We start from the raw sequence: 15,219 nt of genomic DNA, 5'->3' as shown, positions 1-15,219 counted from the left end.
GTCATCTAGAGAGACAAAAAACGAAAGCCCTCATTGTAAAATCAGTGTATTCGACATGGTGGTGTTTTTGCTGTCTCTTGGTACGGGGGCCTTGAAATAATTTTTGACATTTATTTGACATCTCTAAGATAAACATTTATCAATGTGCCGTCAATTTAGTATGGTATCGCATAAATTGAAAATTACATTTAATTTGTATGAAAACAATTAAACTAACAGTAGTCATATTTTTGAAAAGTAGCAGAACAAAAGTAGCTCATCAGTAGAATTGAACCCTGGATTAGAGACATCCTATATGCGTTCACTTCTTGCTTGCAGCGTTGACAGGCCTTCCGCCAGGTGGACTGAAAACATCGTGAGAGTGGCGGAAACCGTTGGATGCAAGTGACGAGTTGTCGTTCATTATGGCGTTCTAAGAGGGAGGCCTTTGTTCAGCTGTGGACGTCTTCCGTCTGATGATGATGATGATGATTTCTTGCTTTTCCGGGTAAGTAGGTCACTCTAAGGGTAATTTACCGAGTTGTAAGTTTCGTTCATGCCAAAAAAAGAACACTTTATAATTTCGCCATTTTCTGTTTGTTCGTCTGATTGTTTATCTGTTCGTATCTACGAGGCTTAGTATAGAATTAAACAGAAGGCATTTAAAAGTTATAGTTTATCACGTTTACACACGTGTACGTATACGGGAGAGTAAAATAAGTAAACAAGATTTTTTTTATTAAGCTGCATTTGTTCCATAATATAATTAATAAATTTATTTAAATTTTATTTTTATTTTATGTAAGTTTTTTAAGTCAATCCTTGATTTTATTTAATGCTATACTTGACATCTTTCGAATTTGATTTGATTTCCCATTAATAACAGACAGACAGAGACAGACACACAGCAGAGCACAGACAGAGAGGGTTTATTAAGACAGTAAAGATCCATTTTAAAATATTATAGGTATTATTTAGTGGTTTACCTACTCCTATGTAAAATATTTAAATTAAATGTTAATTTTTTCTGTAAATAATTTTCTTCTTCTACTTCTATACAATCAGTTAGAGTGTTTCATTCAACACAACCAAACATACCTAAAATACAATACAAAGACTCTTTATTATACACCAGAAATAGTAAGCACATAATCTCGCATGTCAAGGTGTTTCGACAGAAAAAGCACAAGACGACAAGTGACAACAAGTGACATGGACAAGTGATGGTGTGTTTCTAAAATAATCAAATTTTGCATTAAGGAACACTCTTCTCTTACAGCTATCATCATCAGGAGGCTGGTTAGTACTGCCACGTATTCTTGTCAGAAGCGATGCCTTTTTTTTTGTAGTGCAGCAAACAAATATACACTAAGCAGCAATTTAGTAAAGTAATTTGATATACTTAGGGGCTGTTTCACTAATTTCACTATCCATTTATTAACGCCTTCGTCGTAATTTGATAACGTCTGAAATAAAGTTTAATTATTATTATTAAATTTAATTGACGGATAAATGTGTTGCCTTCTCTGTTTGGTTTGTTCAAATAGACAGGATACGGCATCACATTTATCCGTCAGTTCAAATTAATCAATGGCTGGTGAAACAGCCCCTATTATATCAAATTCCGTAACACTAACAATCACAACCTTTGTAACGACTAATAAATACAAATCTTCTCTAATCTAAAACAATTGAAGCAAGTTCTGAAAATGATGATTGATCACCCAATCTATCAGCATACGTTTTTCCATTATAAATAAACTCGCTCATCATTGCCTTTACTTCTACTTTGAAACCAAGTTTCCTTCCAATTTTTTGTGTTGCTTCCCCTGTCCATATTGCTTGACAAATTTTTGGCACTATCTTCGTTACTTCACGCGGTTTCATATGAGAGAACTTTGGTCCTAAGTCCGTAAGAGACATGTTTGCAACTGGGCCTTCTTTTAGCTTTTTTGCTAAGTCTATTGACAATTTACAAAGTATCGTGCCAAGATTGTGACCCCTATGTTCTCGAAGAGTAGCTAAAAACATTATTTCTAAACTGCATTCCGCTTGGTATCTGGAAACGGAGAAAAAAACAATATGAATGGGCACCGATTTGTCAATAAGCCAACTTATTTGTTTATATACGTACTTTTCAAATAAATTGCATCTTGCATCAACATTGCTCATGAACTGAATGAGGGAGCGAGATGACGGTCTATTGCAACGTTCCTCTACGAAAACCTCGAAAAATGTCTTCTCGCTTGAATCGGAAGACGCAACCTGAGGAGAGTAAAAACGTCTGCCTTTGTATTCAGTCAGGAAATATTTTGTTTAAGCATTCGTTATTTTCACTCCAGTTATCATTACAACTGGGACTTGATTGCGACAAACTTATTGCAATAATAACCTGGACGTTTCGACCACATTGCAGCAGACTTATACTTTACTTGATGTAACTTTAGCAAAACATTTATCAAATAAGTTCGTTCTGATTCTTATAATTATTACAGTTATGTTTTCTATTGTATAATTCTTTACCGTACATAAAACACATTCTCATGAAATCTATAGATACGAGTAATTAAAAGAAATACTCGTAGATGTGTGAAGACGAACGTGGATGTAGGTGGGCTATGTGAACATCAAAAGAATCTGATTAAGAAACACAATTGCATTAGGTTAAGTTATTAACATAATAAAGCCGATGGCTTGCTTAGTTTATGATGAGTTTTGCTTTTCAGTTTCAAATTGGCTACGGTTTGAAACATCAAATTTAACTAGCGTTTAGCGAAACTAAATTCAAATTTTATGCAAGCTCATTTTAATAATCCAGACGTCAGTTGTTAATTATTTTTCAAGTGTCCATAATACAGCGTGTAATTTTTGTCTTATGAAAAGTTATATAATTAAAAAAAAGTACCTAATGAAAGGATATAATTATAGGTATTCCGACCTTTACTAACTAGATACTCTTAAATGAAAATTACATAATTAGTCAAGTGTTAAGTATTACTCAGATTCAGCTACCTACCTATATACCAAATTTCATACAAATTATTGTAGTCATTTTCAATTGAAAGAGTGACAAGCACACGCATACATACTCACAAACTATTGTATTCATAATTTTATCAAAAGTATTGACTCAAATTTTTAATAAGAAAGTTTTATAAGTATAACCTAACCTGCAATTTATTGAAGGACACAGCAACGACGTCTCCACTGTCAACGGCCACAGCGACCAACGATACGCCATCTAGGGCTGCGTCTGCGCACAGCTCTAACAACTCTTCTATGGCGGCTGGATCTTTGTTCACTTCTGACCCAATAGACACAGCTTCATCTTGACAGAACGCTTCCCTTATCACCTGAAAAAAAATTTTTTTTTATATTAGTAAACGTATGCATAATAATTGTAAACTCTCACTCTTTATTCCATGTACAGTCGAGGAAACTGGCCTTATACTACTAAGTGCAAAATTCAAACTTCGTATCTTGCCGTTCGTATCTGACGCTTATATTATTTTATACGAGAGTGAGAGGGACGTTACGATAAGAACTTCGATTTTCGAATTTCGTAGTAACCCCTGAATCACGTACCAGCTATCGCCTATCTATGAGTCTATTGCTTACCTGCCTTGTAATTTTCTCCTGTATCTGTTTTCTGTATCGCTTACTGTTGTGGTATACAATAAGAAGTCATTGTATTGTATTATACCTACCAGCGTGGTACCTTCTCATACTCGTAATCAATGTCGCTATGATTTCTTTGGCAAATGTATGATAGTTATGTCAGCATGACATTAGTAGCACAAAGGTTCCGCCCTGCTACGACGTGATTCAGTTTCCTCGACTGCACACCAAATAGTAAGCAATGAGTTTTAATAAAATACCTACCTTTTGTTTTTGAAATAATTGATTAATTCAGGCGTTACTTTACAGAGGTCCTCATCATTGTACTAACTACAAAGTAAGTACACGAGCAAGGTAAAAAGGTTCACTGCTTTAGAAATTACAAATAACAATTACTCGTTCGATTATTCAGTATAAATTCCAGATAGACTAACCCAATGTAAGGTCTGATAAAAAATTCAATTCAATTTTTCCCTGATATTTTCCCGTCTCTTCGGATAACTAAAGGATCCTGAAGGTAATTTAACTAGAGCACTTACTCTTAATGCGCCGGGAAACGTTGCAGCTGATAGTGATTCTATTCTGTATTTTCCTGAAAAATAAAATTGCTAGAAAGGCTCTTTTTTCTTTTCTAATAAAGATTCCCTATTCATTCTCACTTCTAGTTGTAACTACCTAAGGCTTAAGCCTGTCAGGTCAAAGGTGTAACAGCTCAGTGATGTTTCGTATTGAATAAATCGGTACAGTCACCATCACCAATATCTAACAATAAAGCGTCCATAAATATCTGATACGACTCTATTTCCAGAGCCGTTAGGACGTGTTAGTTATTTTCGTACACGCCGCTGTGGCAGATATTAACTTACGTGACTGTACCTACACGTACTGTATACTTGACTACCTAATAATATGATTAGTGGATTGGCAGGAAAAGAGTTTTTCCTCCAAGGCTAGCAACACAACTATTATTCTACTTTTATTATGGGTTTCCATGGGCATCGGTGATTGCTTTCCATCAGATGACCCAACACTTACTTATTCATATTTATTTATTTATTTATATTCAACACAGTAATTGCTAACTATACTCCGTTTAATTTAAGGTTAGAATAAACGGTCAAATTGTAACACACGTTTTTCGATATTTCGAACACAAATGGACTAAAAATACCTACATGTACATTTATTAGCGTTATTTATTATGTTTTTAGTATAGAAGTTCACACAATTTTAAATAGTTCTTTTGTTTCATTTAAAAACTTACCGTTACGTTTCAAATGTTAAAATAAATGGAGTGTAAGTCAAATTATCATTATTCCATTATACCTACATTATAAACACCTACCTATGTACTTAAGTAATAATTTCACGTCATTCTGTTAATATTTTTATATAAATTGACAACTAAGTAACCTAGTCGTAAACTAATCAAAGTCGTAGGTACCTACTAACTATGGAAAAGATAATTACCTACACCTATGTAGATAAATACATAATTAAATATTTTATAAATATTGAGGACTCGAAAACAGTTTTTCGTATTTTTCGTACATATTGGGTATACCGAGGATCAAACTAACTAAGTATGTATCGGTAAGTAACTTTTAATGTAGGCATTTTATTGTTAGCATATACACAGATTTGACAATTGTTATGTTGTCTATATTTGTATAAATCATTATAAGTACACCAACAAAATTAATAAAATTAAATGTTAAAATACAAAATAATGCAGTTATTGAAAACTCGCAAAAAATTTGCTGGACACTGTCAAAGTAAATGTCATAAAAATTACACTGTACTTAAATAAAAAGGCAGGCACATAGTTTTGATTAAAGAGTTAGTAATGTATTAATTCTCCTTGTTTAACTTTCATAAATTTGCACACACGTAGCTAAAAAAAACTCACAAGAGAGGGTAATCTTTTACTTTACAACAAACTAATTCGTCTAAACCACGGATAACCTAATGTGCAGCAAAAACTTATTGAAATAAAACAAATTATGTTAAAAACATAATTACAATAAAAAAGATCCTGACATACGGGAAGTATAAAGGTAAATCCCGGAAAAGGTATACAAAATGTATAATTACCTGATTCAGCCGTATGCCATTCCATGTTTGAATTAGTATCACTTGCACTGCACACAGACGTCAACGCTATGAGCAAATTATGCGATAAACTGTTCATTGAAATACTGGTTTCTAGTAGCCATTTACCACTTATCGATACAGAGTCGGGTACGACGCTTTATTATTTAGACTTTATCTGCAACGTTATTAGGTCTACATTTGAAATGAACCGCGTCCGCTATAGATATGTGTGCGTGAGCGAACACAAGTGAAATTGTTGACATAGTAATGTTTATAAATTAGAAAGAAGTTCAGTGGACACTGAGTCGATGATAACAATAATTTTAGTCTGGATTTGTGACATTATCAACGTAGGTATAGGGGCTTATTTTATTGTTATGAATTTTTTGACGTACTTACCAATAATCCACATACGTTTAGCTAAAATTGTTAAAATGTGATTTTATACGTAATTCCTACATAAATGATAAATTCATTATCATTTTTTCAATAGTCTTTTTATGAAGCAAAAGAAAAGCTGTTAAATCATAATATAATTTTGGTAACCCTCTTTGTGACCTCACTGCGCTCTGTTTGGTATTGTTATCATCATCCCAGCCTATATACGTCCCACTGCAGGGCACAGACCTTCTCTCAGAATGAGAGGGCTTGGCGGGCCCAGTGCGGATTGGAAACTTCACACACACCATTGAATTGCTTCGCAGGTTTGTGCAGGTTTTCCTTCACCGTAAAGCTCGTGGTAAATTTCAAATGAAATTCCGCACATGAATTTCGAAAAACTCAGAGATACAAGCCGGGGTTTGAACCACGGTCCTCAGCTTGAGAGGCCAAAGGCCAGTAGCCCTACTGGTAGCATCGTAGGAGTTTAGTAGCAGTGATCAGGTAGTAGAACTGGCAGGAGTGGTTTAGATTTAGAATTTTAGATTTAGGGGCTGTTTCACCATCCATTGATTAGTGTTAACTGACGGTTAGAGGTGATGCCGTCTCTGTCTATTCGAACAAATCAAATAGACACGGCATCACATTTAACCGTCAGTTAACACTAATCAAAGGATGGTGAAACATCCCCTTAGATAATATAGTTTAAACCAAATGAACTCGCGCATTTTCACTTTTTAGAGTCCATTATCAAATGTAGAAAATTGGCTTTCTGAATTTTGTATTTAATTTTACGAAACACATTGGGACATTTCGTCATGAAATAAAAGCTCGGGAGTGGTGTAGGAGTACAGCACGCATCCCGATTTGATGAAGACCTGAGTTCGATTCCGGACTCCAGCATTTCTTTTATTTTGATGAGATAGGTACATTATAATAATATATTTCAGTTTCGAAGTTCAATTTTTTTTTTACTTTCTGAATCTCAATGTTTCCTTAATTAAATTCTCTGTCATTTGAAAAATCTTATTAACAGCGATTACCAAAATATTTTACATTGCCATCCATTTTTACTCTCGTGTACTTTCAGAGTAAATCATTTTTTCAGTCACACATATCTATTAAATACCACATGCCATTATGTAGGAGGTTTTGTCAACAAGTTTAATTTTCTAAATAAGACTTAAATAATTGACTGTACTAACGCGTTTAATCCATATAACAACTTGTCAAAAGTGTGTTTTTTTACATTTCAAGCCAGTTCTAAAGCTACTAATTCCGAAAATGCTGATTCATCACCCAATCTATCTGCATAAGATTTCCCATTAAAAACAAACTGGCTCATTGGTACGCTGACTTCAACTTTAAACCCCATTTTCTTTCCAATCCTTCGTGTAAATTCTGATGACCATATCGATGTGCAAACTGTAGGCACTTTATCTGTAACGTCACGAGTCTTCAAATATGCGAACTTTGGTCCACAATCCTTAACAGTGAAAGTTGAAACTGGACCGTCTCTTAATTTTTTAGCGAGGTCTACTGACAATTTGCACAAAAGTGTAGCAAGGTTACGACCCCTGTGTTCCCGAAGTACTGCGAGCCACGTTATATCAAGGCAACAATCTGCGTGGTACCTGAAAATTATGATAAAAGTAAATAAACAAATTGCAGTAATGTAAATATTACTAGAAATATCATCAGTCGTACAAAACTATGATATGACAAGGCCAGCGCCATAGCGTAATAATAACAACAAGTGAGGTGCATAGAACAAAAATTTAAAAAATGTGTCTTTGACTCGTTCGTTTTGACAGGTGACACTCTTTACCGGTCCGGATAATACCAACATGAAAAATACCAACCCTGTTTTTCATGTACACGCCCATAGAAACTGACATGAGCTTCTCTATGGGTGTGACAATGAAAAACAGGGTCGGTATTTCCATGTCGGTATTATCCGGGCCGGTAAAGAGTGTCACCTGTCAAAAAAAAACGAGTCGAAGAAATTTTTTTTAGGTTTTTTTTTCTGGGCTATGGAACAACCCCTAACCGACCGGACTATCGTAATTTGTCGGTAAAGAAAACTCTTTAATTTTTTTAAATTACTTGATGCTACTTAAAAATCTGATATATTTTTCTGTTAATTAGAAAGGTTATTCCTATCGATAAAAAAAGTTTCAAGCGTTTCCAAAATTTTCATCCATTCCCCATTGCAAGCAAGACACTAACGTCAAAAAACCTCACGATACTAACGCCACCTAGCGATATTTCGCCTGTCTTTTAGCCCCCATTGAACGACGAGCGTTCGTGTTTAAAAGTGTAGAAAAATATAAAATAATAGGTTCCATTGTTTATACTATTTACAATACAATAACTCTTTATTGCACACCAACACGCAATTACAGAAAACAGGTATATACAGCAGAGACTTTCTGAGGCAAGCAATAGGCGGCCTTATCAGCCTTATCTTATCGGCCTTGTGTTGTTACAATTTATCTATTATTTGTAATAAGTATAAAGTTTATAATTAAAATCGTTTTATGTACTTTTCAAAGAAATTGCATCTTCCTTCGACGTCTTTTATGAAGTGAACAAGAGAAAGGCATGAAGGACGCGTGTTGCGTTCTTCGAAAAGGTCCAGAAACGTTTTCTCAGTAGAATCCGAGGCAACCTGCAGATTAAAATAAGCAAAGATAAACTACATTCAGTTCGCCCAAACCGTACGAAAAGACGAAATGTACAATGACGTTTGCGGGTCGGCCTTCGATAATACGAGTTCATCTATTGCACTTTTGGCCGAGACTAAACTTTGCGCTTTTCACGATTACTGCGAGGAAATAAAAAAACATTTATCACAAAACGAAAAATAACAATCCAAAGACTGCGTTGCTCCCGCCGTGTGACACTCTTTACCGGCCCGACCCGAATAATCCTGACATGGAAATACCGACCTGATTTTTCTTGTACACGCCTATAGAAACTCATGTCAGTTTGTCATGAAATTTGGCATGGTTGTTATAATTTAATTAAATGGATCTTGTATAAAACATAGGCTACTTTTTATTCCGATATTCACACGAGATAAAGATAAAAACTCAAAATAACAACGGCTGGGTTTAGAGTCTTGAAATTTTGTACATTTTGTTCTTAACACAAACTCAATGAAGACCAATGATATAAATTTTGGGAATTCCCAGGGGAATTTTATAAAATCACGGAATTTCAATTGTACCAGATCGAATAGTTTTCGCGTGCGAAGCCCGGGTAAACTCTACTACTTAAATAAATTAAAAAAAATGTGCATATTATGCGTTTAAGTACTTCATGAAAATCATAAATGACGCATTCTCATTGGTCAATTTTATTTCATATGCAGCAGATGATTACTTTTCTTTTGATTGATCCGATTGTCGTTTCAGCACGCCCGGGAAAAATATTGTAGTACTGGATTTAGGTTATATATGGCATATGGCCATCTATCGTTATCTATCATCATTCTAATCATCTTGATCTTATGTTTTATCTCTATCTAACTCGAAAATACAAACTGAGACATGGATGCACAGAAAAACCAGAAAAAGAGACCAGCATGGGAATCGAACCCAGGTCCTCAGCATTCCGTGCTGCTTGCTATAACCCCTACACCACTGCTGGACAGGAATCTAGACACGAATTTTTCCTATGCATATATTTAGACGACCAGATGGCCCAGTGGTTAGAGGACCTGACTACGAAGCTTGAGGTCCCGGGTTCGATTCCCGTGTCGGGGCAGATATTTGTATGAAAAATACGAATGTTTGTTCTCGGGTCTTGGGTGTTTAATATGTATTTAAGTATGTATCTATATCTATTATAATTATATTTATCCGTTGCTTAGTACCCATAACACAAGCTTTGCTAAGCTTACTTTGGGACTAGGTCAATTGGTGTGAATTGTCCCGTGATATTTATTTATTATTTATTTATATGCATACATATCTCAGGTTGCTTATTTCTACTTTGCTACTTACTTGCAACAGCACTAGCGACATCTATGTGGCGTCAACAGACGTCACACTCTTTTGGAACCAACTGCTCACCTAGACAAGAGATGTCGCTACTAAGCAATCAAATTATGATTGTTTTTTGGAGTCTTTTTGTATTTTTTATTTCAACTCCAAATTTGTTACTTTTCTCTTTCTTTGTTTTTTTATTTGTTTCTTTCTTTGTTGTTCTATCTAACTGAAAGCGTCGCTCATCCCACCCAGTTCTGTACACTTCATGCACGTCTTGGTGCAATAGTACTAAGAGCGCAATTAATACAGTAAGTATAGCCTTCGTCCAGTTTTTCGCCCTCCTTGGGAACATATCTCAGGCTATTCACAATGTAGACTGATAAACTGGTGAAGGGTAGCGGAGTTCCATGGATGTGAAGGGCGTAGGCGTCATGTACCGTTCTTTCTGACGCTGATGATAATATATTTACTTTATTTTAACAGACGAGTGTTGCTTTCAGATTTTAATTTAACAGCTGATGTTATTTTGTAATTATGTTATTTTGTTAAGTATGTACATAATTAAGGCGAGCGAAACATAGTTACAGTTCAAAAGTAGTTGGAAATTTCATTTAACTTTATGGTCTTGCTAATTAGTTTGCTACTTGCTATTGTATTATTTTGTCACGGTGAACGTGCCGGTAATATTAAAAGCAAGCAGTGTGTCATGAGACAATGTGTACTAGACAAAGGATAAACATTATTATGTAAATATAGCCACGACTCGAGAGCAAACATTCGCATTTTTCTTGCATAATATTTGTCTTGACTGGGGTCCAAACCCGGGACCTCAAGCTTTAAGGTCACAGCTCATTAGAAGTCACCCGGCACCCGACCCGCATCGTCTCACCGCGAGCGGTTAGTATTCTTTATGTGGATTTGTTTTTATGGGCATGCTCTCACTACATAAATTCCGTAGCGTCACCGGATCACCTCGCTCGTGAAGTTCCCACACGCGGACGGCGAGTGGACCACTAAGTGATGCTCGCTGCCTGCACGCTTGGGATGCGGCGCTCTCCACCCACCCTTCATAGTAAGACTACTCGGAAATTCGTGGACCACGCGAGGTCCACTCGTTGTCAACGCGGCGTTCACCCGTGGACCAACAGTCGACAAAGAGTGTACACCGAACGACGAGGCGGTACTATAGTCGCGTGCCGGGTGGCTCTAATAAGCTGCGACCTTTGTAGCCAAGTTCTTTAATTACTATGCTATCCGGTCGTCAATAAAACCGGTTATAAAACCTGAAGGCAATTAAAAGTGACAGCAGCGACGTCTCCGCTGTCAACCGCCACAGCAACCAGCGACACGCCGTCCAGGGCAGCGCTTGCGCATAGCTCTAACAGCTCTTCAATGGCTTCTGGATCTTTGTGGATTTCTGTCCCAATACAAACAGCCTCATCTTGGAAGAATGCTTCTCTTATTACCTGAAAATTAATGCATCTACTATCAACCTATAATAATCGATACAGCTCGATTATGGATAAGTGATATCACCGTATTTCCGGGTTACATTCATATTTATTTAAAAACATTACTGGTGCTGCTTACGTATCATATATGTACCTACTATAAATTGCTTATTTATTTACTTATAAAAAATGTATCTTAAATACGCCTGAAACAGTACAAGCTCCTTCAGGCTTTCAAGATTTACGAGTTGCTGATAGAAAAAACACTAATCTCATCATGCTACGAAGCCATCCATTCTAAATAGATCCCACTGCTGGACACATACCTCCTGACGGAATTAGGGGGGTTGGATAGTTCCCACGCGGGCCCAGTGCAGATTGGGAACTTCACACACACACACCATTGAATTGATTCGTGCAGATTTGTTCAGGTTTCTTCGCGATATTTTCCTTCACCGTAAAGTTCGTGGTAAATTTGAAATATAATATTGCACATGAATTTCGAAAAACTCAGTGGTGCGAGCCGGGGTTTGAACCTCCGATCCTCTGCTGGAGAGACCATAGGTCAAACCACTAGGCCACCACGGCTTTTCTTGGTCACGACTGGTCTTGATTCATATATTTAGAATCACTCTGTATCAGATATTGAAAATCTTATGTACAATACAATACACTACAATTACTCTTATGTATTTATTCCTTATCTTTTCACTTACTTTTAATGCACCAGGAAAGGTTGCAGCTGACAGCGATTCTATTCTGTATTTTCCTACAATCACGACATAAAAGCTTAGAAAAATATGTAGGAAGTATATAATTTCTCGTCGCTACACAGAATAGTAGATAAAATAACCAACAGAGCGGCTAAAACAGTTGAAATACCAAATAGTCACCCTACAATCGAGCTGTGCGTGCCCTAGATGGACGAGGGGAACGCATGATTTTAGACGATTTCTTTTCTTAGGGGGGGGGGTTTAGTCAGTTGATTATTGTGACCAATTTTTGTAGTAACTTTAGCTAAACAACTCCAATAATCGTATAGCATAATGATGTAAAGCAATAACTTCATAAATTGCAAGCACATTATCGTGTAAAATATGTTTTACAATCACAATTGTTTGTGTGTGTTGTGTTCTGTTATTTTCATGTGTTTTCGTGTACAATCAAGAGTTTTACAAAACAATACAATTATCATTGAAAATTAAGACGAGAAAACATTGGATTGGCTGTTAAATATGTACTATTCTTATTAATATATTTTTCTCAAACACATTTTCATTAATATTGATTATTCTCAAATACAGTCAGTTTGTTGGATTTTCACGGGCATACTGTGGCCTTCTATAAAAAACATAATCTTAGGTACCTGATTCCGTAGTATGCCATTCCATGATGGATTCTAGTTAGATCCTTAATTCAATGCAGCAGGCGTCAACCTTAAACGAACTGAACACTTCGACTGCTGCTTTTGACAAATTACTTCATTCATTGGCCTATAGAAATTATTTTTAGGCAAGGGCGCGCTCACATGTCGCCTATTAAGTATGGTCAACTCTTGTTTAGATATGACAATCAGTGATCTATTAGTTTCATTAGTAAATTAATATTTTTGTGACACGTACGTACCTAGTCATTAAAATTCATAATTTATTAGAGATAAGTATTTATAATAAAAAATAAAAGTATTTATATAAAAAAGCCGTGGTGGCCTAGTGGTTTGACCTATCGCCTCTCAAACAGAGGGTCGTGGGTTCAAACCCCGGCTCGCACCTCTGAGTTTTTCCAAATTCATGTGCGGAATTACATTTGAAATTTACCACGAGCTTTGCGGTGAAGGAAAACATCGTGAGGAAACCTGCACAAACCTGCGGAGCAATTCAATGGTGCGTGTGAAGTTCCCAATCCGCACTGGTTCCGCGTGGGAACTATAGCCCAAGCCCTCTTGTTCTGAGAGGAGGCCTGTGCCCAGCAGTGGGACGTATATAGGCTGGGATGATGATGATGATGATGAAGTATTTATAAACTCTCACATGTAAGAGTATTTGCGCCTGCAAATACTACCTACTACCTAGTAGGACCTTGTGCAAGGTCCGCCCGGATTGCTACCACCATCTTGCTCGCTAATCCTGCCGTGAAGCAGCAGTGCTTGCACTGTTGTGTTTCAGCGTGGAGAGTAAGACAGCCGGTGAAATTACTGGCACTTGAAGTATCCCATCTTATGCCTCTAGGTTGGCAACGCATCTGCAATACCTTTGGTGTTGCAGATGTTTATGGGCTGTGGTGATCTCTTACCATCAGGAGACCCACTTGCTCGTTTGCCATCCAGTCGAATAAAAAAAAGTATAAACTGAAAGAGGAGCCACTACCTAGAATATTTTTTAATACGAAATGCTTGAATGGCCACTTTTATGTTTATAAATATTAAGTTCTTGCCTTATCCATTACTTTACTGGATTCACACAGAAGACCGGGAAATCGAGCGGAAAATTCGTTTATGGCAGAATCGTTGAACTTGTTTACATCAAATTTGTTTTAACAGAAATAACATAAAAATACTCGAGTAAAATTTTGAAAAGAATAGTTATTTATGCAACTGTATCGTAATAGGGGTCCTTAAAACACGAGTGTGGATTTTCATAATAGGGTCACATGAGTGTTTTAAGGCCTAATTACGTACAGTTGCATGCAATGTTTTATCTACATCCAAATATTAAATCCTCTATCATGTGTTCAAGAGCAATTGAGAATGACCTGCATTAATGAGAATTAGGTAGGTTGGTCTGCCCCACGAGCTGCGCCGGCTGCGCGCGCGACGACCTGTTGCTGCTTGTGCGCGCGGCGCGGCGGGCCCCGGTGCTGTAATGATGTGTGAAATTACAGATATCTGTATCGTAATGACCATTATTACGATACAGCCGTGTTCATAATAGAATCCAATGTCGTAATGCTGGAGTATATCTACACCCATATAGTAAATCCTCCATTATGCGTTCAAAAACCATAGATACGATTAATGACCAGCATTACGACATTGAATTGTATTTCACTCAAAAATGTCCGTAAAAGTTGTCATTATTCTTCGCATATCCGAAAGGGAAGTGCATAGTTTATAGTCAGCGAAAAATTAAAAAGTTAAAAAAGATTGCAGGGTCGCTAGCTCGATAATAATGTCGCATGCAAATTCGATTATTGTCGACTCGCAAACATTTTAAAAAGTTAAAAGGGCCATGGAAATGTTGGCACAAGTCGTATGTATACAACCAACTCAAATGACGGGTATGAGTTATTTTGTTAGAATTCCGGACTCTTTTCATTCGGTCTGAAACAGCTTATGGTGTTTTCGGTGAAAAAATACACCTGCAGTTTTTAGGGTTCCGGAGCCAAAATGGCAAAAACGGAACCCGGAACGCCGGAACATAGTTTCGCCATGTCTGTCTGTCCGTCCGCGGCTTTGCTCAGGGACTATCGATGCTAGAAAGCTGGAGTTTAGCACAGATATATATGTAAACTATGCCGACAAAATAGTACAATAAAAAGTAAGTATATCAAACTTTCCAGGAAAACTATAACGGCTAAGTTTGCTTGAGAATTATTAGTAGTTTATGAGTAAATAGCAGCCTAAGGTATAAAATATACCTAAACTTGGAAGATTCCGTATAAAATACGAAATCCCTAGAAAAATATTAGTTATTTTTTTCGTAATG

The 15,219-nt window shown here is 36.5% G+C and overlaps 2 protein-coding genes across 2 annotated transcripts; both read right to left on the bottom strand.

The window, feature by feature from the left end:
* Positions 1–1,083: 1,083 nt before the first annotated feature.
* On the bottom strand, positions 1,084–6,117 carry LOC141430625 (uncharacterized). Its single transcript, XM_074091425.1, has 5 exons — positions 5,692–6,117; positions 4,137–4,189; positions 3,150–3,332; positions 2,114–2,244; positions 1,084–2,038 (listed from the first exon to the last, which is right to left on the bottom strand). The coding sequence occupies exons 1-5, from the start codon at positions 5,786–5,788 to the stop codon at positions 1,657–1,659; spliced, it is 846 nt and encodes a 281-aa protein (XP_073947526.1). The 5' UTR covers positions 5,789–6,117; the 3' UTR covers positions 1,084–1,656.
* A 1,143-nt stretch (positions 6,118–7,260) lies between these two features.
* On the bottom strand, positions 7,261–12,970 carry LOC141430626 (uncharacterized). Its single transcript, XM_074091426.1, has 5 exons — positions 12,882–12,970; positions 12,232–12,284; positions 11,348–11,530; positions 8,616–8,740; positions 7,261–7,703 (listed from the first exon to the last, which is right to left on the bottom strand). The coding sequence occupies exons 1-5, from the start codon at positions 12,904–12,906 to the stop codon at positions 7,322–7,324; spliced, it is 768 nt and encodes a 255-aa protein (XP_073947527.1). The 5' UTR covers positions 12,907–12,970; the 3' UTR covers positions 7,261–7,321.
* Between the last annotated feature and the right edge of the window lie 2,249 nt (positions 12,971–15,219).

Source organism: Choristoneura fumiferana, chromosome 8 (assembly GCF_025370935.1).
Source record: "Choristoneura fumiferana chromosome 8, NRCan_CFum_1, whole genome shotgun sequence".
Taxonomy (NCBI): Eukaryota; Metazoa; Arthropoda; class Insecta; order Lepidoptera; family Tortricidae; genus Choristoneura; species Choristoneura fumiferana.
Note: the sequence above shows the minus strand (reverse complement) of the source record. Positions and strands in the feature narration are given on the sequence as shown.